The 27,004-nt window shown below is 39.2% G+C and overlaps 4 protein-coding genes and 1 long non-coding RNA gene across 9 annotated transcripts in view; all 5 read right to left on the minus strand.

The window, feature by feature from the left end:
• On the minus strand, positions 1-2,558 carry LOC119020497 (G-protein coupled receptor 84-like). Its single transcript, XM_037099845.1, has 2 exons — positions 2,259-2,558; positions 1-1,426 (listed from the first exon to the last, which is right to left on the minus strand). The coding sequence occupies exon 2, from the start codon at positions 1,423-1,425 to the stop codon at positions 193-195; it is 1,233 nt and encodes a 410-aa protein (XP_036955740.1). The 5' UTR covers position 1,426; positions 2,259-2,558; the 3' UTR covers positions 1-192.
• Positions 2,559-6,706: 4,148 nt separating this feature from the next.
• LOC119020505 lies at positions 6,707-9,334 on the minus strand. Its single transcript, XR_005075343.1, has 3 exons — positions 8,500-9,334; positions 7,992-8,081; positions 6,707-7,691 (listed from the first exon to the last, which is right to left on the minus strand). It is a non-coding gene; the product is annotated as an uncharacterized LOC119020505 (long non-coding RNA).
• Positions 9,335-12,155: 2,821 nt separating this feature from the next.
• On the minus strand, positions 12,156-14,392 carry LOC119021471 (G-protein coupled receptor 84-like). The gene has a single exon (XM_037101773.1). It carries the CDS (start codon positions 13,523-13,525, stop codon positions 12,302-12,304), a length of 1,224 nt encoding a protein of 407 aa, XP_036957668.1. The 5' UTR covers positions 13,526-14,392; the 3' UTR covers positions 12,156-12,301.
• Positions 14,393-16,894: 2,502 nt separating this feature from the next.
• LOC119021350 (G-protein coupled receptor 84-like) lies at positions 16,895-23,964 on the minus strand. Of its 3 annotated transcripts, XM_037101589.1 has the most exons (3): positions 23,922-23,964; positions 22,583-22,705; positions 16,895-19,906 (listed from the first exon to the last, which is right to left on the minus strand). In XM_037101589.1, exons 1-3 carry the CDS (start codon positions 23,947-23,949, stop codon positions 18,678-18,680), a joined length of 1,380 nt encoding a protein of 459 aa, XP_036957484.1. In that variant the 5' UTR covers positions 23,950-23,964; the 3' UTR covers positions 16,895-18,677. The 3 variants fall into 3 exon arrangements, with proteins under 3 accessions (XP_036957484.1, XP_036957486.1, XP_036957485.1); XM_037101591.1 differs by lacking the exon at positions 22,583-22,705 and having other exon boundaries at positions 16,895-19,899; positions 23,922-23,936; XM_037101590.1 differs by lacking the exons at positions 22,583-22,705; positions 23,922-23,964 and adding an exon at positions 22,482-22,565.
• A 370-nt stretch (positions 23,965-24,334) lies between these two features.
• The window catches only part of LOC119020456 (zinc finger protein 385A-like), a 30,221-nt gene continuing 27,551 nt past the window's right edge, over positions 24,335-27,004 (minus strand). For all 3 annotated transcript variants that reach the window (XM_037099755.1, XM_037099756.1, XM_037099759.1), the window contains 3 exons: positions 26,678-26,865; positions 26,496-26,582; positions 24,335-26,349 (listed from right to left, as the gene is read on the minus strand). In XM_037099755.1, the coding sequence (XP_036955650.1) occupies positions 26,122-26,349; positions 26,496-26,582; positions 26,678-26,865 (503 nt within the window). In that variant the 3' untranslated portion in view covers positions 24,335-26,121. The remainder of the gene's footprint in view (positions 26,350-26,495; positions 26,583-26,677; positions 26,866-27,004) is intronic.

Genomic DNA, 27,004 nt, shown 5'->3' on the forward strand with positions numbered 1-27,004 from the left:
CTATTCATCCATCTAGGTTGTTTCAGTGTGAGTTGCAGAGTTTTGATATCTGAACTAGATAAGACAAGAACTAGCTTGTGGTGCTCAAAGTGCTAAAGAACACATTTCCAATCTTGATAGACAGACTTGTACTACAGGTAAGAGCAAAATGTGTTACATATAACTCTCTTTCAATTCCATGAGGTCAGGTGCTCAAGAAGATGACCACCAGGTCCACAGGCAGATGAATGGTGCTGCAGCCCTGGTGAGCAGCACATGGTAGGCCTGTCGAAACTGTCTGTTCATGACAGCATAGAGCACAGGGTTGATACAGCTGTTGAGCCAGGAGAGGTTTCTAAAGATCATGTACAAAACCTGTGGGGCACGGTTATGTTCGTCGGCTATGTTGATCAAAAGGAAGGGGGCAAAGCAGAACACAAAACCCAGGAAAACAGCTAAACACATGTGTGTCACATGCTTCATTTCCTTATCATCTCCTGAGGCTGTGCAGTGGGAGGAGGAGGCTGCATTTGTGGGAGCAGGTGTGGGTGAAGAGGATGTAGTGACGATCTCACAGGTAGACTTGGTTGTTGATTCAGCTGTGGCAGAGCTGTGAGTAGATTGAGAAGACTTTTCACTAGTGATCCCATCTGTATTTTTGTCTAATTCTCCATGGCTGCTCATCTCACAGCTGTATGTGTTGGCCACACTGCTCTCCACTCCACTGTCATTGGTGTCGTGTGCTGAAGAAGTGGTTTTCTTCCAGGAAGATTGGCAGCTGAACCTGTAGTGGAGTAGAGCTTGTGATGCAATCCTGACACGTCTGTAGATGAGGAAGTAAAATGTACCAATACATCCAAGACCGACAAAAAAGTAGAACAAGAGCAGGATGATGGTGTAGGGATGGTATGTCGTCCGGGTGATGGTGCATACACACAGCTTCGGCACAAACACGTAACCATACCATAGTGGGCCAAAGCTGGCCAGGCCTAGTGTCCATGCTGAGATGATGAGTAAAGAAAGACCAAGGTCAGAGAAGACACGGTCAAACACAGCCCTCTTGACGACCATGAGGTATCTGCTGCCTGCTATCAGACAGAGGGTGATAATGGAGACAGAGTTGGAGAGAAGGAGGAGCAGGCCGAAGATTCTGCAGCACAGCTGACCAGTGCGCCATCTGAGGTGCAGATGGGAGTCAGTTGAGATGGGCTGCAGTATGGTGCAATACAGGAGATCAGCTAGAGCCAGGTTGACGATGAGCATGTTGAAATGCGTCCTCAGATGAGGATCTGTGGCGAAGGCTAGAATGGTCATCAAGTTCCCCACCGTACCTATGATGGTCACAGCACATCCGCACAGCACAGCAAAGTAGCGGTAGCCGACAACTGAAGGACTGTAGCAGGAGAAGAGGTCGTCCTCTGTTTGGTTGGTGTGGTTCATCATCATTCTGTCAACAAACAGGATCACACTGGTCAACTAACACTGAAGATAACAACATAGGATGCTGGTATTTGAGGTCCCTGAGAGAAGTTCCCTGTAACACAATTTTAATATGTTCCTCTTCTGCAGCTGAATACAAAAATAATAATGGAGAGAAATAATAATATTAATAAATAATAAAGATGGGCTCTCTCTGTAATTTTTATATTTTAGTACTCACATCATGTTATTATATTATTATATTTTTTATAACAAAATTTGTGTGAAGCAGTTTGGGTTATCAGCGCATCCTAAACACCACTTTCAGTAGTATTGGCTACTTTGTCTACACTTTTTAAGCCAGCCCTTAATTAGACTGAGCTTTCCTCAGAAATCCTCTCCAATCTTGTCGTTGATGTGTTTGTAAGCCTGTACCCCAGCTCAACAAACACCATCAGCTCGCAGAAGTCTTCTTCCTCCTGTCTAACTAACTAAACTCCTAAGTTTGTTAGCAACACATTTCTGCTAAATATTTTCATGTTCAACTGGTTGATCTGGTCTGTCCGGATGGCATAACAATGGATTGGATTGCAAACATTGCAGGCAAATGAGGTGATGAGGGATGCCCGTTATCTGTCTACTGTTTTCTTTTTTTTTTTTTATCAAGGTACCATCTCAATTAGTTACTGACTGTTAGGACGAATGGATCAACATCATGTTTTTGTTTTTCTTGTTCTGTTTCCTGTTTTATTTTGGTGTCTCACTCTCCTCTTGTTTCAGATCTCTTCCTGCCCTTGTGTGTTTTCCTTCTATTGTGATTGTCCCCCTTTCATGTTTTACTTGCGTCTCATTATCCTCACCTCCCTTATCTGCGTGCTCCCTGTCTTCTCTGCCAGTTGATCTTCATCTTTTGTAGCCAGCATTCTGCCATTTCTCCCAGTGATAGCCTTGTTAGGCCTAGTCCAAACCTATAAAGGGATTTTACAATTTAATTTTTTTTCCAACAACACTCTGTTCACATGAAAAAAATGCAAAACTCTGGCTGTTATTCAAGTGGTGATATAAGCTCTACTGTAAGGCCATATTTGGCCAGTCAGTCGTCTGCCATACAAAGGAGACAAGCCAATGAAAACCCAAGTTTTCTTGTTTACACATAAAACACTGAAAAGAGAGTTTCTGAATATCATCACCCTGGCTGTTTCCCAAAAGCTCTGTTTTCAGTGACCTGAAGTGTACAGAAGGCTGAAACCGTTAGAAGAAATGTAGATGTACATGTGTGCAGGGCCTCAGTGTTTTTGGCTCTGTTTGGTGTATCTGACCTAAAAGCTTGCATTATGAAGGACCAAAATCAGGAAACTTGGGATTTCACCAGCAGGATTTTAACATGATGTAACACTAACATGATGTAACAGTTAAACTCATGTATTAGCAACTAACAAACAATTTGAAATGTTATGAAGATATACAGAGCGGCTGAAAAGTAAGACTTTTCCCTGCAGCACACAGTTTTGTTTTATTTATTTCATGTAAAGAGACATTCCACCATTTAGAATTCAATTGTGGAGCCAGGCTCACAAACTGTTTCAAAATTTCTGTGTTCAGGATTTAATGGGCGGGTCAGAAATCATGTCTGCGTTACGTAACGTGGCCATCATTAGAATAAACCCCACCCTGCTGCGGAAGTGGTATAAGTACATTCAGCGCATTAGCTTCTGTGGTTTTCTGCTCACTCTCGAGTCTCGGCCAGCATCTCTTGCGATAGTATGCAGCTAGCTAACCAGTCAACCAGTCAGCTAGCCAGTCATGTGTCCTCCACGTTACTCGTGCATCTTTCCTGGATGCCACAGTGTGCAGGGCAGGGGCGTTGCACCCATGGGGGATGTGGGTGTTTTAACACTCACACTTTTCCTGGTGAGACAGTTCAACACCCACACTTTATCTGCAGTTTTTCCGCGGTTTTGCACAAATGGCTCACTACAGTCGTTCAGTTTCTCTGGCTGCTCTGTGTCTGACCGGCTGATGATTGGCTGTTCTGCCTTAAGTCCCGCCTCTCTTTCTGTGTTAGATTTATTGTTCAGCTCCTGTTGAGTTGCGGGAACTAGCTAGGTTCATACGCCGCCTCACTGAGCGGGTTGGCCCGTGGCTGCGATGCATCGCCATGAGCTCTGCCCCGTGAACTGATAAGAGTCAATGGAGTGAACTTTATAAAGCTCCTTCTACAAAGTGCTATAAGTTAATGTCTCATTTACACATTCACACTTGTACGGATATGTTCAAGAAACAGATAGGAAACAAAAACAACGTCTGTAACATTTTGTGAAGATTATAAACATGAACTACTCCTTATATGTTCAGTGGTCGGCACCAAACCAGTTATTGTGTTTTTATGTGTTTACAGCTGCCAATGTATGTAACAGTTATCTATGATGATACATGACATTTAAATATTGAATCTGTGTATAATAACTACTTCTTGACATGTAGCTGTGATTTTTGATAATTTAAGTACTAATAATAACAATCATGACAAAAAAATTACAAAATCTGAAGATCAAGATAAATAGCTGCAACTGGCAGTGAGCAGCTCTCTTTTCTGTTAGCAGCGAAGTGATGAACTCCATGACAGAACATTATAAAATATGATAATGTATACAACAACATTTAATGGTAAAACAAAAGTAAAGTTACAGTAGGCTTCTATCATAAATATGCATATATATATATATATATATATATATATATATATATATATATATATATATATATATATATATATATATATATATATGCATATATATATATGCATATATATATATATATATATATATATATATATATATATATATATATATATATATATATATATATATATATATATATATATATATATGTATCCAAACATGCAGTGATTTGAAAAATGTAAACATTATTCATATTGATACTCATACTCATTGTGTACCATTGTACTAACATTATAACATTACTGAACTATACATACAACCTGCATACAACATTTATAAGTTATTGTTGTCATATCTCATTACATTTAAAGGTCCCATATTATTAAAATCACATTTTCTCTGGTCTCTACATAGATAGACTGGTCCTCCCTGAACCTACCAACTTCCAGAATGAGGAAAGCAAACGAATCCCGCATCATCTCTGCAGCCCACCCACTGGTAAAACAGGGCTTCTACAGGCTGTTCAGTGCCCATTGTTACGTAACGACAGGAGAGATTTTCATAGGCCAGCCTCCTTTGCATGAAAACACTCCCTGTCTCCCCAGAGATATCCAAGAGGGAGGCGTTCTTCCCCAAGGTGAATTTTGGTGTGTCCAGTTTTTTACAACAACGTGCCAGCTACGGTTTGTTTAAGTTTGTTTGTGTGTGCTAACCACTTCACACTGGACTGCTTCAGTAACGAGAGTCAGTACAAAGCTGGCTTTGCCTTGACACTGATCCTCGTAAAAGGATCAATCCCAACCATACCCAGCAACTGCACCTGAGCTACAGGTAAATGTCACCACATTTTGATAGTATTTACAGTTACTGACCTTTACCATTAACAGGAGCTAGCATTAGCTACATGGTAGTAACTGTAACAACACATACAAGCAAACTAAGTAACATATTCAGACACAATAACCCTTCTGAAACATCCTGCTTCAGGTACGGTTGAACGACAGCATCTCTCCGAGCCATAGTGATACATTAACTGTAAACATTAGTGCATGCTACTGCTAGCTTAAGTGGCATCGTCTCCCTGAGAGGGGCATGTAGCAGGCTAGGCAGGCCTTGACAGACAAAGTTCATTAGCATTTAAAGATGCAGGCACAGAAACCGCCTGCTCTCAGTAGAGCTCACTTAAGTGACTTTTAGACAGCTGAAATTCAGGACCACGGATGGGTTTGGGGTAATACATTTCGAATACAGTGTTGTTGGACCTCTGACAGCTGTGTGAAACTGATGAAAAACAGTATAATATGGGACCTTTAAAATGTCCTTCAAATTTGTCAGTCTAAAAAAGGGAAGGGATAAAAGGTCCTTCTTGAGTTTCCTTGCTTCAGGAATTCACCCTGAACAACAACTGGGTGAACACACTAATTTACTCTCTTTTTCAGGCTGTAATGTGTGTTGAAGTTAAGGCTGTTGGCTTGTTTATATCTTTCCATCTGTCTCTGTCAAGCAGCACTTGAACGTCATTCAGTCATTGCAGAGTCTCAGTGAGACTGACGATAAAGATATTTATAAGTAACCATCGTGTGTGGCTTCTACTATTACAAGTCACTGTACCATCAAAATAATTGCTTAAGGTGTTGTTTAAAGGTAAAAACATTACATAATTTTGCTAATAGGAATAATACGAGTCAGAATATTGGTCTTCTTTGTAATGGGCTCACAGAAATCAAAGATAAAAAGAAACCCAGTCCTCCCCACCTCTCGTGCAAATGTGACCAGTGCCACAGGAGAAAAGGAAGTCACAGGTGGTAGATGATTCACCACTTCCTTTTTAACAGAGACCTCACTCTGATAGAAACATTCGTCTGTAGTCCTCAACTATAATCATACAGCTGGATGAATAGTTATACATTTCTTATGTCTGTCATGCAGGAGTAAATGTTTGAAACTGTCAGCAAATGCAGAACTACTTAAGTTGTTAGTGATTTCAATGCATTAGGTCACAAACAGAGAGCTAAAGTGTATGCAGCTTCTATGTCTAACCTATTAAGATTTTTTGTTCACACTGATGCTTTTCTTATATTATGAACCATTACAGAAATTAACATTAAAACACTAAGAACATGAATAACAAGACAAAGGGTGTTTAGGCAGATTCAGAGTCATATGTTGCAGATTGGAGGATGCTCGACAGAAACGTAATTATCACTTCCTGTTCACATGGAATAGAAAGCCTGATGATTGTCATAGTAAGTGATAAAGAGATTCTCTTTAGAGCCTCCAGATGTGTTACAGAACATTTCAGTTGGAGGAATTCAGGAATAAAAAGAAAAGTATAACCCTGGCTGTTATTGGGGCCATGTTACTGTGTCACTTACGCCTCTTCACCTGCTCAACTTCAAAATGTTTCTTTAGTTTAAGTGCAAAAAAGTACATGACAAGCTCCAGACATGTTTTACTGTCAGCATGAACAGTTTTCTCTGGGGTTTTTATACTTTGCAAAGTAAGCCCGTGGGCTGGATTGGACTTCCTAGTGGGCCGTTTCTTGCCCACGTATGTTTGCCACCCCTGACCCAGATGAACAAAGAAACAGTTGACAATAGCTGAAAGATGAATAACATTTTTTCATTAGAACATCATACACTCTAACAAATGATGTGCTGGCTCAACGTAAAAAAATTATGTAACAATTTGCATGGATATTTTTAAGTTATTTCAACTTAGCTAGTATTAAGTACATGCGACAAGACTTCTTTAGTTAGACAAACTCAATTACTTTAGTACAAGCAACTTGATTTGCCATTTAAGTTGAACCAACTTAATTTTAATTGTGTTAAAATTACTCCTTTTAGTAATTCTAGCTTATTTCTTTCCTTTCATTCTACTAAGAAATGTCAATGCAAATCATTACCTTAATTTTTTTTGTACAATAACTTATCTAAGTCAGAATAAATCACATATTGAAATTCCAGTTTTATGATTTAACTGTTTATTCAAACATCAGTCAGCATCTCAGTTACAGTAACAGGACTGAGTGTATATTGACATTTTAACTGTACACAAAAATGTAGTCTTAATAAAATAAATTAGATAACTTACAACATAAAATAGCCCTGTAAAACTGTCTCAGACTGAAAATTTTGACAGTCATGCTCTTGAGACTGATTTGAGTTTTTTGGTATAAAAGTACATTACTTTGAACTAGGTGTAGTTAATAAACTCTCAACAGTACACCTATTATACAGTAAACAACACATTGCAAACAACAGTGCAAACATTTCCTCTTTAATTTGAGGACAGCTTAAATGTTTCTTTAACTCCTCCCTTTTTTTAGCACAGCAGTTTATTTTTTAGCAACATTACCTTAGGACTTGCTTTCAGATCATCCAACTCGAGGAATATCTTTTGAAACACTTCAAAAGTATTTTTCAGTTCTTTTGGTTAGCGGAGGTTGAGTGCGTATATCAGCCCCATTAGCAAGGCACAGGCTCTGGGAATATCCACATCCGTTAGGACCTCTGTTCCCTCCAGGACGATCTTTGCATGGGCTGCAGGTATGCCACCTCGTGTTGTCACTATCTTCATCAGTTCGCCTGTAATATCCCCGTCCCTATCCTGTAGGTCAAAATCAATATAAATGTTTTAAGGGTTTGTAGTGGGAAAATGCCACATAGACACACACAGTTCTTTTATGTAAACACACCCCCACTATTTTTTGTTTAATTGTAGAACACATTACACAGACACAGCACCACAGTTATCTACTAAAAAATTCACATTTATGTCCATAGATGGTGCTATTGCACCACTGTGAGTGCAATAGGGGGAAGTAGCTGCCCTGCTCTGTTCATGCACAGCTCTGTAATAAACACACTCTGTCTCTGTGAACTCAAAGTATGGTGGTGTCTGATTTACCTCCTCTTTAAAGAGCTCCTCCTCCTTTTCCCTAAGGTACACCATTAAACCACGGATAGCAACCTCCCTCTTTGCCTCCACAGAATTGTCCTGTAAATAAAAAAAAAGAATGTTGAACAGGAAGATGTGTTTTTGATAATTGACATTACAGAATGATGAGGTTTGTGAGGCCTAATGTATACCATCACACCTGTTTAGTTTAAAATTATATTTTTTCCTTAGACTAAGCCATAAACAATTATGCTTCTTTAAGCATGACTGTACAATGTCTTTTAAAATAGGACCTGAAGCTGATGAAGAAATGAAGTGTAGTTCTTCAACTAACTCATCAATACACCATTGTGGAACATTGAATATGCTTTCCAATCTAAGCAGCAGGTGGGCTACATGTTTTTCTATTAAATTAGGCAATTCATTTATTTCATTATCTTCAGTATCTTCACTCACTGCACCCTCAGTATCACCCTCATCCATAGGATCATCCCCTGCTTTTAGGGGATTGACATACCTCTTCAAAAGCTCAGGCTTGAAGTCATCAACAGTGTGAGGAGTGTGTTTCCTGCCCCTATGAGAAGCAAATGCTCCATAAATGTTTGTTTTGAAAGGACAGTTGTCAAAAACACAACACACAGTTTCCTGTTTTTTTAAATGACGGCCAATATGCTCAAAGTATTCTTTTTCTGTGGACATTGAGTTTAAGGGGCAACATGGACATTTAAATGACAGTACAGTGGACAATGTCACTGTCTCACAGGTGGAGTGACTTCTTGACAGGTGGGTTCGCAGGCTGCCGCATGTTTTAAATGAGCAATAGCATTCCCAATAAAGACAAGGGAGAGATTCTCCACCATGACCATGTCTAAGTCTATAATGCTTTAACAGATCTGTCTTTCTTGGTGTTTCAAATTTGCAAATTTTACAGGTCCACTTCATTTTACAAACTAAATTACTTGAACTTAGGTCATTCAGAAGGCTGTAGTGCCTACAACTTGTGCCACTTAAGTACAGTAAATTTTATTTAACTGTTTTTGACTATTCCAGATGAAAAATCAGAGAAAAATGCAAGCAAACTACCGCAAAGAAATGGGCAGTGGGCAATTGCACACTTGTGGTTTTTAGACTGCACTTGCTGCTGCTATGGCCGACTAACAAACCGAAAGTGTGCTCGGTCACCTACAACAGCCTACCCATGAAGTTACCGCTGCTGAAACCTTCAACACTACTACAGATTTTGAATAAATTTGAAAGAAACAAAGTTAAACTAGTGAAAACCAGTGCCAATTAAAACCTGCCACCGTAAAACAAAACTTAATAAATACTAATGTTAGACCGAATCATTACTGTGCTAGCTTACACATTACCACTGCTCACCCTCTAGTGTTGTGTAAAACGATTTCTTGTACTGTCTGCTAATGCAGTTATAAGCTATTGTTCATAAAACCAGTCAAAATTTTACACACCAAGCCGTTTGCAAACCGCGTTTTCCAACTCTGCTCTGCTCAATCACGTCTTTCAAAAGGAGCACCGGATGGTGTGCCCGTGTTAAACATGTCCGGGCTGGTCAGCCTTGTACTCAGCTTTTAACAAACAGGGACACAGATTTTTAAGTTGTACTAACTGATTACACTTCTGTGTTAAGTTAAGGCAGAAATATCTGTTCAAAATACATGTATTATTGAGTTAAGACTATTTTATTTATTTTCATGTAGACCAACTTATTAAATTAAGTTATCAACTCATGATAATGTTTACACGTAACAAACTTGTTTTTTTATGCAGAAATATCTCTAGTTTTTGAGCTATACTTACTAACCCCGTGAATCGTTTTTTAGAGTGTATGGGGTCTAATTAAACAGATACACCACTTTAATATTCATCAGTTTAACCATTCATCCAAAAAATCCCACGTTTTTTTTCTTCTCACCTCTAGTGCTATTTATCCATCTAGATTGTTTTGGTGTGAGTTGCAGAGTTTTGAAGATATCTGCCCCCTCTCAGAAATAATAGAACTAGATGGCACTTTGCTTGTTGTCCTCTAAGTCCCAAAATATAGATTTTAAAAACTCATTAGCACTTCCTCTTCCCTGATATCATGATCCAGTTACACAAGATTATCTACAGACCTTGTTGTTATGCAGTATGATGAATTAACTATTTTTTTTAATGTGGAACTTCACCCGGCAACAATATCCCCACTCAGAAGAAAGCATGCAGGAGAAAGTAGCTAGCTAAAATTAGCACTTAGCTTACAAGAGCAAAATACAGCTTGCTCAGTCACCTCAAGTGAAAAGTTACGGAAGTAGTTGTCAAGACAGAGGCATGGTTGATGAGGCAACAATGTTTCAAAAATGAGAAAAATTACTTAATGAAACTACTAACTACAAGGTCCGTAGATTATCTTGAGTAAGCTGCTTATGGTTCCTGAAAAGAGACACTGCTGTTTGATTTTCTTTTCATTGTACTGGGGAGGAGGCAGACTCCAAAATCATCATCTCACATCTCATCAAAACAATCTAGACTGAGGACCAGGGGTGTAGTTGTCGGGGGATGCGGGGGAACAGATTTCCCCCAGTCTTTTTGGCAAGAATTTTTTTTAAATCATTATTTGTCTAATAAATATATATTTTTAAAACATTGCCTCTGTTATAATTTTCGCCACTGTATAGCTTCTAATAAAGTTATAATACATACTGCAAGGATTTGAAGTCTGTGTGAGGGGCAGTGCCTATATGAGAGAGGAGAGAAGCAGCGCCGTCTGCATGGAAGTTCTCCGTCGCTACGACAGATTTCCATCATTCAAACTTAGAGGCGACTTATGAGATCAGTGTAGGTCAGAGGAGAACAAGTGTTGGCTGATTTTATTGACAGATTGTCACACTCTACAGCCAGTGGTATTGTTAACAGCGTGCGCGCGCCTGACCAATGACAGTGAAGTGACCCACACGTCTCCTGTTGTGTGTTACATGTGTGAAATAACAACTATAGTCTGGACTTTGTCTGCAGTGTATCTATGTAAACGGCTTCATTCAGCGTCTCTCCCTCCCCTCTGGCACCATGAGTTACCATGGTTACAGGAACACCATGAAACTTTATAATGATGATCAATAAGAAGTATTTGGTTAGTTTGACTGTACAAAATCATGAATGTAGCCTGATTGTAGCTCAATGATGAAATCTTGTATTATACACATATACACCACATATAGAAGAAATGCAAAGCCTCATAGCTTCTTTGATTATTAACAGGATGTTAGTGATGACAGAAAGGTGATAACTCGCCATCAGACTGACAAGGCTGCAAAAATTGCTGTTTGTATGATGTATTTTTCTGTTAAACGATAAGAGGCTCACCCTGCACAATATTATTAATAATGATAATATTTAATGGTAATGATGATGAGAAGAAGTAGAAAAATAGTGTACTGAAAAGTTCTGTAGATGGTTTATTTTTTGAAAAAGTAAAACTTGAGAGAAGCTTGGCAAAAAAAGTTACAGTTTGATTTCATAGATTGAAAATTACATTGAAAAGACCAAAAACATTTTAAGTGTGAATTAGAACAGCTGTTCAGATCATGCTCCTGTAAAACACTGTTGGTCAAATATTTAAAGTTGATGTCTGCATTAGAGAACATGGTGTGGGGTGAGGCTGTAACTCTTATCTTATATCTTATCTTATCTCTTTAACACTTGTCAAATAACATGACCTGTAATATGTTTCACAAATTACAAATTGGGAATATGACTTGGCTACAGCTCGAAAAAGCATTTCAGTCAAAAGTTGTTTTTTTTTTGCTTTAATCCATGCGTCTGCTATTTGCAATGCCATACATCTATACTTCAAGCATTCATGCAATTATTAGGACTATAATTTGTCACTTTTTGTCGTGGGGCCAAAATGTGCATCATTTTGAATCTGTGTGTTGAGAAGTGCCATGCATGTGTGTGTGTTTATGTGTGTGTGTGTGTGTGTGTGTGTGTGTGTGTGTGAGTGAGTGTGTGTGAGAGAGAGAGAGAGAGAGAGAGAGAGAGTGCAACAATATATGGCTCAAGCATTCGCTATTTCGGTCTATCCGGGTGACCTAATTAAAATAACATGTTTATATATATGTGTGTGTGTGTGTGTGTGCGTGTGTGTGTGTGTGTGTGTGTGTGTATCGTATATGTATGTAGCTTTTTTTTGGGGGGGGGAGAGTTCCCCCAGTGATAAAATCCCCACTACAGGACTACTGAGGACTTGTACTATAGGTAAAAGGAAAAATATGTTGTTTTTTTTGTTGAGCTGTCTCTTTCAATTTGTGGAGGTCAGGTGTTCAAAGAGACGACCACCAGGTCCACAGGCAGGTGAATGGTGCTGCAGCCCTGGTGAGCAGCACATGGTAGGCCTGTCGAAACTGTCTGTTCATGACAGCATAGAGCACAGGGTTGATACAGCTGTTGAGCCAGGTGAGGTTTCTACAGAACATGTACAGAACCCATGGGGCACGGTCATGTTTGTCAGCTATGTTGATCAGCAGGAAGGGGACAAAGCAGAACACAAAACCCAGGAAAACAGCTAAACACATGTGTGTCACATGCTTCATTTCCTTATCATCTTCTGAGGCTGTGCAGTGGGAGGAGGAGGCTGCATTAGTTGGAGCAGGTGTGGGTGAAGGTGGTGTAGAGACGATCTCATGGGTAGATTTGGTTGCTGATTCAGCCGTGGCAGAGCTGTGAGTAGACAGAGAGGACTTTATCTCATCTATAGTTGGGTCTGGTTCTGCCTGGCTGCTCATCTCACAGCTACATGTGTTGACCACACTGCTCTCCACTCCACTGTCATTGGTGTCTTGTGCTGAAGAAGCTGGTTTCTTCCTGGAGGATCGGCGGCTGAACCTATAGCGAAGTAAGGCTTGTGATGCTATCCGGACACGTCTGTAGATGAGAAAGTAGAATATACCAACACATCCCAGACCAACAACAAAGCATATAATGAGCAGGATGGTGGGGTAGGGATGGTAAGTCTTCCGGTCGATACTACATAAGCACACCTTTGGCACAAACAAGTAACCAGGCCATAGTGGACCAAGGCTGGTCAGGCCTAGTGTCCATGCTGAGATGATGAGTAAAGTAAGACCAAGGTCAGAGAAGACACGGTCAAACACAGCTCTCTTTGCGACCATGAGATATCTGCCTCCTGCTATCAGACAGAGGGTGATAATGGAGACAGAGTTGGAGAGGAAGATGAGCAGGCCAATGATTCTGCAGCACAGCTGACCAGTGCGCCATCTGAGGTGTAGATAGGAGTCAACTAAGATGGGCTGCAGTATGGTGCAGTACAGGAGATCAGCTAGAGCCAGGTTGATGATGAGCACGTTGAAACGCGTCCTTAGATGAGGATCTATGGCGAAGGCTAGAATGGTCATCAAGTTCCCCACCGTACCTATGATGGTCACAGCACATCCCCACAGCACAGCAAAGTAGTGATAGCCGACAACTGAAGGATTGTAGCAGGAGAGGAGGACGTCCTCTGTTTGGTTGGTGTAATTCATCATCATTCTGTCAACGAATAAATAGGAAGGAAATTAGTACAAGAAACCACACTGAAGGAAACAACATGAAAGGCTGATATTTAAGTTCCCTGAGTTATACTATTATAGAATTATATTATATCCCTCGTCCTCATCTGAAAACTAACATCATAATGGAGAAACGTGGTCTTAGAGGAACATCTTTGTCAATATCACCAACTGGCCCACTTGTCCAATAAATATTATTCCCCCCAGGAATCTGCAAAGAAAAAGTTAAAATTCTGCGGAGAGCAATTTTGATTCTGTGGAGAGCTTGAAAGTTAAAATTCCACAAACATAAAAAAACAATATGATATATAAAACAATATATAGATATAGATATAAATATAGATATTGAACTCGATCTGTGCCAAAATAAAATAATGCATTATTAGAAGAGTAAAAGACCAATACTTGACACTATTTGTCAAATTATTTGATTGCAGGTTGTAAGTTGTATTTTTCGAAATTAGGTTTATGTTCTCTCAAATTCCTATTTTTGTTTGACATATAAGAAGTTTTGTGTGTTTATTTTGGCCCAAATCTAATTCCATATTTATACATATGGATGTGTGGTGGGTTGGAAATGCCCCATTTTAAATTTTGATGTAAACAGACACCCCCCTATTTTCTGTAAATATTTGAATAAGTCTGAGAGTGTAGTGAATGTCTATGTTGAGTTATATTGTTTTTGTACATCTTAATATTTTTAATTTAAGCCAGTTCTTGTTTGTGTGGAAAATAAGTGAGATTATTTTGAGTTCAAATGTACTTATATTTCTTTAGGTAGACTGTTTATAGTGTTTATTGTCAGTCAGGTGTCAATATTTGTTATTTTATTTGTTATGTGTTTTAGTGTGGGTATGAATGAAATATACATTTAAGTCAGAAAGCTTAAGTAGCTGAAAATGTTATGTTGAAATGTCATAAATAAACGCACACTGGCCTGAGCAAGATGATAACTTTTGTCCTCTCTCTATATCATCCACAGAAATATATATTACTGGCTACGCAGTACTTTCTGTGTATCCTTTGCTGCTGGCTTTGCTGCAGCTTTGTCAATATCATCAACTGGCCCACTTGTCCAATAAAGATGTTAAATAATAGGGATTGGCTTTTTACTAACCTTAACCCTTTAATATAGAATAGAGTAACTTTACATTTATATTAATTGAATATACATAGAGTGTATATATATATATATATATATATATATATATATATATATATATATATATAAAATATATATATGTATATATATAATATATATATATGTATATATGTATATATATGTATATATATATAATATATTATATATATATATATATATATATATATATATATATATATATATATATATATATATATATATAAAATATATATATATATGTATATATATATATATAATATATTATATATATATATATATATATATATATATATATATATATATAATATATAATATATACCGTGTGTGTGCGTGTGTGTGTGTGTGTGTTTTTAACAAATTGATTTGTTTACTCTTTACTCCGTGGAGCACTCAGTTGTCATGCCTATCCCTTTAAAATAACTGTAGTGAAAGACTGAAACCTGATCTGTTGTCTCTCTTTAACTAAATAAATTGTAGTTGCTGCAGTTAGCACATTTTGCTGCTCACAATGAAGATAACTTTGAATCGTTTAGTTTCAACTGCCCATCACATAAACTAATACATCAGGATGATGTTTTTAAAATGCTTGTTTTAGCTGACAAACAGTTCAAAACACAAGCGATGGCAAACAGCATTCAGCACTTTGTCCTCTGTCACTTTACTTTAATTTGCAGTGTTAAATTTCTCACCTTTAAGTTGATGACTTCCTCCTGTCAATGTTGAAGCGTGTACAGTGATCTCATCTGCTGATAGTCAGTCTTTCTGTTACACTGTGATCTTAAGGACGTCCTCTTTCTCTTGGTTGCTTCCACAGACACTGAATTTTTCATTTTCATAGCCTAATGTTTGTTTGCTCAGCACCCTAACCTGTATAAATGCAGATACACTTAATATAACTGTTATGTTTTTAAGTCAGTTATTACTATACTGTATATACAAACACATAGTGATTTTACATATTTGAAAATATGACTCACATTGCGCACACTTTGTACTCAAATTCACATAACTGAACTACTCGTTCAACAAATTACATTTCTAATTCATTGTTGTCATATCTCATTACATTACAATGTTAGTCTTGAAAACTTGTATCTTTAAAACCCCTTTTATCCTGGCCAAACAACTCACTAAAACCTGCTAACATCTGGCTTTTGTCTTTACTGTGAATGTGTGCAATCAGCATTCCTTCCCCGGTCAATTTACTCGCATTAGTCATGAGTATTTATAACCTCTACCAGCAGCCTCATCTGGTCTGATGTGAACACAATAACTGGGTGAACAACCTAATTTACTCTCCTTTTCAGGCACGATGCTATGATGTGTGTTGAAGTTAAGGCTGTTGGCTTGTTGATATCTTTCCAACTGTCTCTGTCAGGCAGAGCTGGAACATCATTCAGTCAGTGAGTCTGAAAGAGACTGACAATAAGATATGGAAAAGTAACCACTGTGTTTTGCTTCTTCTATTACAAGACACTGTACCACCAAAATGACTGCTGACGGTGTTGTTTAAAGGTAAAAATATGACATAATTTTGCTGATAGGAGTAATAAGAATCAGAATATAAGTTAGCTTCTGTGTAATGTGCGCAAAGAAAGTTAAAGGTCAACAGAAACCCAGTCCTCCCCACCTCTCGTTCAAGTGTGACCAGTGCTACAGTAGAAAAGGAAGTGTCAGGTGGCAGATCATTCACCACTTCCTTTTTAACAGAGACCTCACTCTGATAGAAACATTCGTCTGTAGTCCTCAACTATAATCATACAGCTGGACGAATAGTTATATTTTTTTCATGTCTGTCACACAAGAGTAAATGTTTGAGACTGTCAGCAAATGCAGAACTACTGAAGTTGTTAGTGACTTCATCCCATTAGGTCACAAACAGAGAGCTAAAGTGTATGCAGCTTCTATATCTAACCTATTAAGCATGTTTATTACAGAAATGTATGTGCTGCAGATTGGGGGATGCTTGATAGAAACTGATTTATCATTTCCAGTTCACATGGAAATGAAAGCCTAATGATTGTCATACAGTAAGTGATAAAGAGATTCTCTTTAGAGCCTGCAGTTGTGTTACAGATCATTTCAGGTATGTGAGGAATAAAAAGAAAGGTATTGTCATACATCAGCTTCCGTTTTCTCAGTTGGTCCAAAAGATTTCAAAGATCAAAAAAGTCACCAGGAGTCTTCAAGGCTGAGTGCAGTAGGACTTTATTTGCCAGCAAAAAAGAACGAGATCAGTCACAGACAAAATCCTTGAAAAAAACAAACTGACCTAAGGTTCACTGCATTGAGCATCATCTTTTAAACACAGAAAACTGTGAGTGTCTTATCGGGCGTCATGGCCTCAACCAATCCCGACTCATTATTTCTGCTGACACTGCTATTTTTCTATGGAAAATCCCTGTTCTACCTTCTGTGCCTGCAGAACTGCACATCGACCAGTTGCTCTTCACCTCACTTTGTTTTTTTAAATAGGTGCTTTCCCTGTGTCTGTCACTGGCTCTTACAAACTCTGGCCCTCTGGCTTTTTGACAACTCAGTCCCCTCCTTGATATATCCCATTATATCTGATCACTCTTGGCACTGCATTTTTTAAGAACAATAAAAGTGTTGTGTATTTCTCAACGTCATCACACTCCAGCTGCTTTAATCGATAGATGCACCTTTCAGCAACTCTTTCACATTTATTATCTTTCATTTCTTACTTTTATCAATATAACAGTTATTATCAGTTACCATTAGTCACTATTTACTACCTGTGGTTATTTTATACTGACTACTATCTACTTACCATGCTTATTTTATAGTACAGTATAACCATGGCTGTTATTTGGGCCATGTTACTGTGTCACTTGCACCTCTTCACCTACTCAAATTCAAAATGTTCCTTTTGTTTTAGTGCAAAAAAGTACAAGTAGATTCTGACAGGCCCCAGCTCCAGACAGATTTTACTGGCAGCTCCAGCATGAACAGTTTGCTTGCTTCACAGTGTTGTGTGCGACCCCCAGTGGAAGAATTTGAAATAGCAGTTGCTTTTACTGAACAATTGCAGTTAGTGTCTCATCTGTCACTTTGCAAATTCATCACATCATTTAACCCTCAAGCATGCTTGTTCTGGTCCATGGGCCATGTGTTTGACACCCCTGACTGAGATGAACAAAGAAACAGTTAGCAATGGCTGAATGCAAGTTGGATAACATTTCATTTGAACATCATATGGGGGTCTAATTAAACAGATACATCACTGTAATATGGCAGCGCATCCAAAACATCCAAATTATTAATTTCTTCTCACCTCTAGTGCTATTTATCCATCTAGATTGTTTTGGTGTGAGTTGCAGAGTTTTTAAGATGTCTGCCCCCTCTCAAAAATAACAGAACTAGATGGCACTTTGCTTGTGGCGCTCCAAGTCCCAAAGCATAGATTTTAGAAACTCATCGGCAATTCCTCTTTCCTGATATCATGATCCAGTTAGACAAGATTACCTACAGACCTTGTTGCTGTGCTGTATGATGTATTATCTATTTTCTTTCTACCAAACTCCACCCAGCAACAATATCACCACGTAGAAGAACGCATGCAGGAAAAACTAGCAAGCTAACATCAGCACCCAGCCTGGGATTTACATAAGCAAAATACAGCCAGGGGGCCAGTCTGCATTCAGTCTTTCTCACTCACCTCAAGTGAATAGTTATGAAAGTAGTTGTCAAGGCAGAGGCATGGTTGATGAGGCATCAATTCTTCAATAATTAGAAATATTACTCAGATAATTACTACTTGAAACTACTCACTACAAGGTCCATAGGTTTCTTGAGCAACCCGCTCATAGTTTCTGGAAAGAGACAGTGCTGTTTGATTTTGTTACATTGTGTTGGATCATCATCATCATCTCACACCAAAACAATCTAGACTGAGGACCTGTACTACAGCTAAAAGAAAGAAAAAGTTCTTTGGTGAGGTGTCTCTTTAAATTTGTGAAGGTCAGGCCCTCAAAGAGACGACCACCAGGTCCACAGGCAGGTGAACGGTGCTGCAGCCCTGGTGAGCAGCACATGGTAGGCCTGTCGAAACTGTCTGTTCATGACAGCATAGAGCACAGGGTTGATACAGCTGTTGAGCCAGCTGAGGTTTCTAAAAATCATGTACAAAACCTGTGGGGCACGGTTATGTTTGTCGGCTATGTTGATTAACAGGAAGGGGACAAAGCAGAACACAAAACCCAGGAAAACAGCTAAACACATGCATGTTACATGTTTCATTTCCTTATCATTTCCTGAGGCTGTGCAGTGGGACGAGGACGCTGCATTTGTTGGACCATGTGTGGGCGAAGGTGATGTAGTAACAATGTGAGGGGGAGACGTGGTTGTTGATTTGGATGTAGCAGACTGAGAGGACCTTTCACAATTGATCTCATCTATAGTTGGGGCTCGTTCTTCATGGCTGCTCATCTCACAGCTACATGTGTTGACCACACTGCTCTCCACTCCACTGTCATTGGTGTCTTGTGCTGAAGAAGCTGGTTTCTTCCTGGAGGATCGGCGGCTGAACCTATGGTGGAGTAGAGCTTGCGATGCAATTTGAACACGTCTGTAGATGAGGAGGTAGAATATACCAACACATCCAAGACCGAAAAAAAAGTAGAACAAGAGCAGGATGATGGTGTAGGGATGGTACGTTGTCCGGGTGATGGTGCATACACACAACTTCGGCACAAACACGTAACCATACCATAGTGGGCCAAAGCTGGCCAGGCCCAGTGTCCATGCTGAGATGATGAGTAAAGAAAGACCAAGGTCAGAGAAGACACGGTCAAACACAGCCCTCTTGATGACCATGAGGTATCTGCTGCCTGCTATCAGAGAGAGGGTGATAATGGAGACAGAGTTGGAGAGAAGGAGGAGCAGGCCGAAGATTCTGCAGCACAGCTGACCAGTGCGCCATCTGAGGTGCAGATGGGAGTCAGTTGAGATGGGCTGCAGTATGGTGCAATACAGGAGATCAGCTAGAGCCAGGTTGACGATGAGCACGTTGAAACGCGTCCTCAGATGAGGATCTATGGCGAAGGCTAGAATGGTCATCAGGTTCCCCACCGTACCTATGATGGTCACAGCACATCCGCACAGCACAGCAAAGTAGCGGTAGCCGACAACTGAAGGACTGTAGCAGGAGAGGAGGACGTCCTCTGTTTGGTTGGTGTGGTTCATCATCATTCTGTCACCTAACGGGAATCACATTGGTCAACAAACTACCACCAACAACATAAGAGGCTGGTAATTGAATTCCCTGAAAGAAGTTCCCTATAACATCATTTGAATATGTTCCTCTTCTTCAGCTAGAAACGGCCCTTGAGTAACAGCTTTGTCATCATCACCAACTGGCCCACAATAATTAATAATAGGGATGGGCTTTCTCTGTAATTTTTAAATTTGAATACTCATATTATATTATAATAGTGCACAAGTACTCACAAAAAATATGCAGTACGGTTATCAGCACCTCTTAAACACCACTTTAAGTAGTATTGTCTTCTTCATCTACACTTTTTAAGTCAGCTCTCAATTAGACTGAGCTTTCCTCAGAAATCCTCTCCACTCTTGCAGGTGGTGTGTTCGCTAGCTAAGCTAAGTTTATTTGCAACATATGTCCAACCATTTTCATGTTGAACTGGTTGATCTGGTCTGTCCTGGTGGCATCAAAATGACAAATACCGCAAGCAAATGAGGTGATGAGAGATTGCAAGATATCTGTCTCTGCTGTGTCCTCCTTGTGCTTAATGCGCGAATGGTTAATTATCAGTCATCAATTTGAACATTTTCAGTGCACATTCATTCAGTTCATTTTGTCAAAATCCTTCCAGATATCACTCTATGTTTAGGTTACTGTTCTGACTGTGACATTCAGTCAAGATGACGTCTGACTGAAAATGCAGGGGTCATTTCATATTAATAAGTAATAATTTTATCTATGGTATATATATATATATATATGTGTGTGTGTGTGTTTTTTTGTGATCGCTTTATATGAACCAGTCTGGATGTGCAAATGGAGCGCCATTAGCACAATTATGCTCACAATTTAAGAATGTATGTGAATCACTAAGTCTAAACTCCACATCACTTGTACTAATACACCCAGATGATATGTTTAAGTAGCTTGCTTTAGCTGCCAAAAGTTTGAAACAAAAGCGATGACAAACAGTATTCAGCCATTCGTCTCCCATCACCTTACTTCAAACACTTTGTCAAACAAATATGTCAAAACAAACAAAAATCGGCAAACATATATCTCACCATTAATTTGATGACCTCCTCCAGTTGTGAAGCGTATGCAGTGATCCTGTCTGCTAATTGTGAGACTTCCTGTTATAGTGTGATTTTATGGGCTTCCTCTCTTTCTAAGTTGCCTCTACAAACACTGAATTTTTCATTTGCATGTCTAAGGCTCGACTGTACCAACAAGCATTCACTTTTAGACCTGTTCAAATAATAGTTTAAGTTTAAGTTTTGTTGCACCAAACTTTAAAACTTGCTTAAAATGAAAAAAGACTCAATTTAAACCACACTTCCAACGTCACTTTAGTTTTTTTGGTCTAAATCTAGATCAAATGTATTATTTTAAATAAATAAAACTAAATATTTAAACTAGGTTACCAGTCCAGTAATCCAGTATTTACTGGAACTGAGCAAAATAATCAAGTTACTGGAATATTAGGGCACATGTTCTGGCCGCTGCTTAATTTTTATCAAGGTACCATCTTAATTAGCTACTGAGCTGAACAGGATGACTGGATCAACTGTCAGACAGGGCAGTGAGATGCAGCTGGTGAACTAATGGAAATGGACTTGCATTTATATACCACTCAAAGTGTTTAACAATACCTGCCACATTCACCCATTCACACACACAATGATACACCTTCCGACCACTAGACAACCCGCTCTACCCCCTGAGCTACAGCCGCTCTAATGGGGCTTTTCCACTTGTGCTACCTTGGCTTGACACAGTTTGACTCAGCACATCAGCCCAGCTGGGGTGTATATCTCCATTACAGCACTGCTACCTGCTTTAAGGTGTGCTGTTAACTAAAGAGCACGTGTCTCCGTCATGTTTCGTCGGCTCTAAAGTCATGCTTTTGTCTTTCATTTTCTGTCTCCTCTTGATTCAGATCCCTTCCTGCCCTTTTGTGTTTTCCCTCTGTTGTGATTGTCCCCCCTTTCTTGATGTGTTTCACTTGCATCTCATTATCCTCACCTCCCTTGTTTACGAACTCCCTGTCTTCTCTGCCAGTTCATCTTCACCTTTTATAGCCAGCATTCTGGCATTTCTCCCAGTGATAGCCTTGTTAGGCCTAGTCCATGTTACAATTTTTTTTTTTTCCAACAAAATTCTGTCCACATGAAAAATATGCAAAACTCTGGCTGTTACGCACATTCCAAAGGACTAAGTGGCGATATAAGCTCTACTGTAAGGCCATATTTGGCCAGTCAGAAGCCTGCCATTCAAAGGAGACAAGCCAATAAAAACACACGTTTTCTTGTTTACACACTGAAAACAGTGTTTCTGAATATCTTCACCCTGGCTGTTTTCAGTGACTTGAAGTGTATGAAAGGCTGAAGCAGTTAGAAGAAAAGTTGGAAATATTCACATACGTGTGTGCAGGGCCTCAGTGTTTTTGACTCTGTTTTGTATACCTGACTTGCCTATGCCTGATTCTTTTTTTTTCCCTTTTTTGCTTTGCATGAACATAAACTATCTCAGGTTGTGCATTCAGGTCTAAATGTAGTGTGTCAGACCTTGTCAGTCTTGAGTAGAAGACATCACAAAGCAGCAGGCTGGTCCATGACTGTGACTAGCAGTCAGAGGAGTGTCTGTAAGCACGCTGCATTATCCGTACCTATGATGGTCACAGCACATCCCCACAATACAGCAAAGTAGTGATAGCCGACAACTGAAGGATTGTAGCAGGAGAGAAGGACGTCCTCTGTATGGCTTGTGTCATCGATCAGCATTCCGTCAACTTATAGGGAGAAAATAAAATTGGTCAGGAAACTACAACAAACCACACTGACGGAAACAACACAAGAGATTATTTTACAGATATCCGGTTTCCCTGAATTATAGCAAAATGCCATACCTGAATCATAAAGTCACTATCACTCCAGTGGCACCTCCCCACAAAATTTGCAGAGTTTGTTTTGGTTATCATTTACAATTTTCCCATTCCTGCTAGTTTGAATGAAGTGAACAATTTTCATCTTAACATTTACTTTCTATAGGCTTTTAGTTTTGACTGTATTTATGGAATCAGAAAGAACCTGTGCAGTTCTCAGCTGCTTCAAAGGTTATAGTTATTAATGTTTATTACTATAGTATTTTGGCCCTACATGAGTATCTGTAGTTGGCATTGTGTTGCTCATCACCAGATGATCAGTGAAATAAACTTGAATACCCATAGGAAAAATCAGTAATTAATCAAATTTTTAGTTTATTTATGAATGTAACAGGTCTCTAATGATGAGATGGAGCTCTTGATTGATAATGGCAGATAGCTGGTAAGTTAATGTTAGTATATTACACAGCACAATTTCAATCCTCGAAATGTGAGGGAGTGGTCATTTCTGTATTTATCCATTATCCATTTTGGCTACTGTTGTAACTAATGACTATCATGTAAAATCTTATAATTGTTAAGATCACCATCCATATAACTACCCATCCTGCTGTTGATGTCAGCAGGCAGCAGCAGATATTGAGTCACTACAACTTGCCATGGCAGAAACGGCAGACTCTATATGATGGCAGAACACAGAGATCAATTACCTGATTCGATACAGTTCACTATCAATGAAAAAAATGAATAAATGAGGAGAAACTTGGAGCACCATCACTTTCATCATCATCACCAAACTGGTCTACTTGTCCAATCAAAAAATTGAATAAAGTAAAGACTTCAGCATTATCTGGTGTCTCTCAGCCAGATGTTTCCATTAGCACAATGCTGCTCACAATTACACCAGGTTTTACAAATTGCTTCATAGTTTAGCCTAGAGTACCGATGTTATGTCCTAATAGGCCACAGCGCTGTCTTTGCTTGTTTTAGCTGACAGTTCAAAATCCAAACGGTGGCAGACCAGCGTCCAGCTCTTCATCCCCTTTCATTTTGAATGTAATCACTTTGACCAACAACAGCAGTGTCCAAACAAACGAAAAATATGCAGTGTTTAATTTCTCACCTTTAAGTTGATGACTTCCACCACTCATTTTTCTGTAGCATGTGTCTTTATCTGCAGTAATCTTTGTTTGCTAATAGCCAGGTTTCCTGTTACTGTGTACAGCTTCCTTTTTCCAAGTCGCCTCTACAGACACTGCAGTTTTCATTTTCATGTCTTAATGTTTGTTTGCCCAGCGCACTAACTTGTAACACCTTAATCAGCTTCTGATCATGAGTAGTTTGAAAATGCGCATATACTTTAGTGTATGTTATGTATTTAGTAACCTATTACTTATTGTTCTGTATGTTAAAACACATAGTGATTTTAAATAACTTTCACATGTTTTTACATTAACACATTACTAAACTACTCGTACAACCAGTTACATTTATAATTTATTGTTGTCATATCGCATTACAACTGAAAAAGGAAAGGGAAAAAAAATCACCAATCAACATTGCTTACAACCATAAAGTCAGTTTAATGATTTTATATATAATTTTGTTTTAATTTAACAATTAGGAAGCCCCAACATGAATGTTTTCTCATTTATTTTTAATAATCTACATATACAGTTTCAACACACTTCTCCTAGATAACATTTCATACATTTGTAGACATTTTCTTTTTATTGCAGTTAACAAGAAAGGTTAGCAGGAGTGCTTAAAGTATTGCTACAGTTTCCGTTTCCTAAAGCTTCCCTCTAATGGTTCACAAGCCATCATGACAGTTTTCACTGGGATAGTTCAGGGTCATGGAGCACACGAGGCAGAGCAGACAAACTAAATGTTTTTATCCCACTGCAGGCCTATGATACTACCAAAAATGCTGTATTAGTTTTTGCATACAACTACTCATCTGTATATGTGGTCCTTTTCCCTTCCTTCTGTAGCATAATGCTGGTGTCTTCTGTCCCACACTTTTTCACCCTCCATGTATGGGGAAAATGTGGTCTGTGTAATTAAATGTGCACGTATTGCAAATACTTGCTGTCAAAGTCACAAATCAACCATTGTCGTCCTGTGCTCACAGTGTTGAAACTTTCCCATTAAGACGCTGAAACCTTTCAGTTTTGCACAGTGAGGTGCAGATGAACAAAGTGAGGGATGGTCACTTTAAATGCATTTAAGCCATTTACGTACATGTAGACTGTCCGCCACGGACTTTACTTAATGTGCTTTGTGGGACTTATTGTTTGTTGTAAGTGGCCATTTAGAGAAAATGCATGATCTTCACTAAAGAAACTATGCAGCATGAGTATTCGCTCTCATTCTTTTTTTTTTTTTTTTTTTATTTACGCCGACCTTACTGCATTTACACAGACTGAAAAATAAATACTGATAGCTGCATAGTGCACCAGTAGCGATCACTTCTTCACAACATCTGCATCTTTACCAAACCACAAATGTGGTGAGGGATGTGATGTGAGTGATTTTAAGATATAATTTCAACTATTTTCCTTTTCCTCTTTGACTTCCTGTTTCCGTCCCATAGAGGTAAATGTCAATCATATAGGCCAGTTGTGAAAATGTAGACATACAGTACAGAGAAATGTTTGCCAGTAACTGCAGAAACAGTACATCAATTCTTGGTACCTTTTTGTCTTCATAGGCCACTAAAACAGAACATTACAGTGGTACAATCCACTATACTGTGACAGCTACAGCATGATACCAGCTAACATTAGAGGCAACTACTAAATCTAACCCAGCAGGCATGTTGTTGATAACATTGATGCTTTGGGTATGTAATGAATCCTTGCAGAGGTGAACATTTAAAACATATTGTAAGAGAGGTAGGGTTTAAGTCAAATACAGTGGATCATATGTTAAACAACCATACATAGTCAGTTGCAGGACGCTCAAAGAAGGATGCTTGATAAAATCTTGGTTCTAAGTTCTTCTTCAAACAGTCTTCAGAGTCTGCTTAGTAATCGTCAGATAGTTGAGTGATGAAGGGAAACTTGGAAGGATGGAAACATATGTTCTCTCTGAAATGTCTGAGATTTGTCTCTGGTTCTCCCTGTCAATGTAACAGTGGTGGTCTACAACCAGACTGTGCACCATGAAGAGTCTTCTTTATTTTGCTCATTGTTTTTATCACATTGAAACACCAGCTGGAGCCACACCAGCTGATTTGGCTCTTGACGGCACGAGGTTGCAGACATCCACTTCACAGTGTGCTTCTTCCTGACCTGTCCTCCTCTCACTCTCTCTCTCTATCAGTAAGGAGTGAACAGGATTGGCCCGTGCGTGGTGCGGATGGGACCAGGGGCGGGCCTAAGCAGGCTGAGGGGTGTTCCCTGTAGGAGGTGGTGGTGGTGATGAGGGTGGGAGGTCGGGCAAGGGGGACGTAGTGCCAGCTGATTGGAGGAGGCTGCAGCTGCCATCGCTGCAGCAACAGCCAGAGGACTTGGTAAAAGTCCGGCCCCCAGAGTTTTAGGAAGTTCCTTTAAGAAGGTCAAGAAACAATAGTGACTGATTGTGACACAACTTTAAGTATGAATGCGGTGAAGAGTGTTGAAACCTGAAATGATGTTTTTTCTATAAGGAAGACTTAAGATATATGACATGTGGGAACAAAAAGAGTGTCTACCATGAAGTCTGTGCGCTTCTTGTGCCGACTGAGAAGAGGATTAGGTTTCCCTGCAACTCCATCCCGATGCCTCCGACTAGATATATGCTAAAACATAAAATTAGGAAGGACAGATCGGTTTGGATATATTGGTTGGAAACAACTTCACAGCAGGTCTTGGGATCTTTGTGTGGGTGTCTCACCTGTTTAAGCTGCAGCTCTGAGTTCACTCTGACGTTGCAGATCTCACAGTGGAAGGTGCGTTCCTGAGTGTTGGGGTCAGAGGACAGCTCCCCTCCTTGCTCTGGACTGGGTTTAGGACCCAGACGTGGGTATGCTTTAATAGGTCCCAGTCCACTCCGAGCCTCCAGAATGGTTTTGTGTTTGGTACCTGCAAACAAAAAAAAGAAAAAGGTATAACTTATGGAGGTAATTGGGGGTATATGGACTATACAATGAATTTACTTTTCAGTGAGATTATGTGCTCAACTGCTGTTTCCAAGATCAAGAACGAGCCTTGAACCTTAGCT

The sequence above is a fragment of the Acanthopagrus latus genome, chromosome 6 (genome assembly GCF_904848185.1).
Source record: "Acanthopagrus latus isolate v.2019 chromosome 6, fAcaLat1.1, whole genome shotgun sequence".
In the NCBI taxonomy this organism is placed as follows: Eukaryota; Metazoa; Chordata; class Actinopteri; order Spariformes; family Sparidae; genus Acanthopagrus; species Acanthopagrus latus.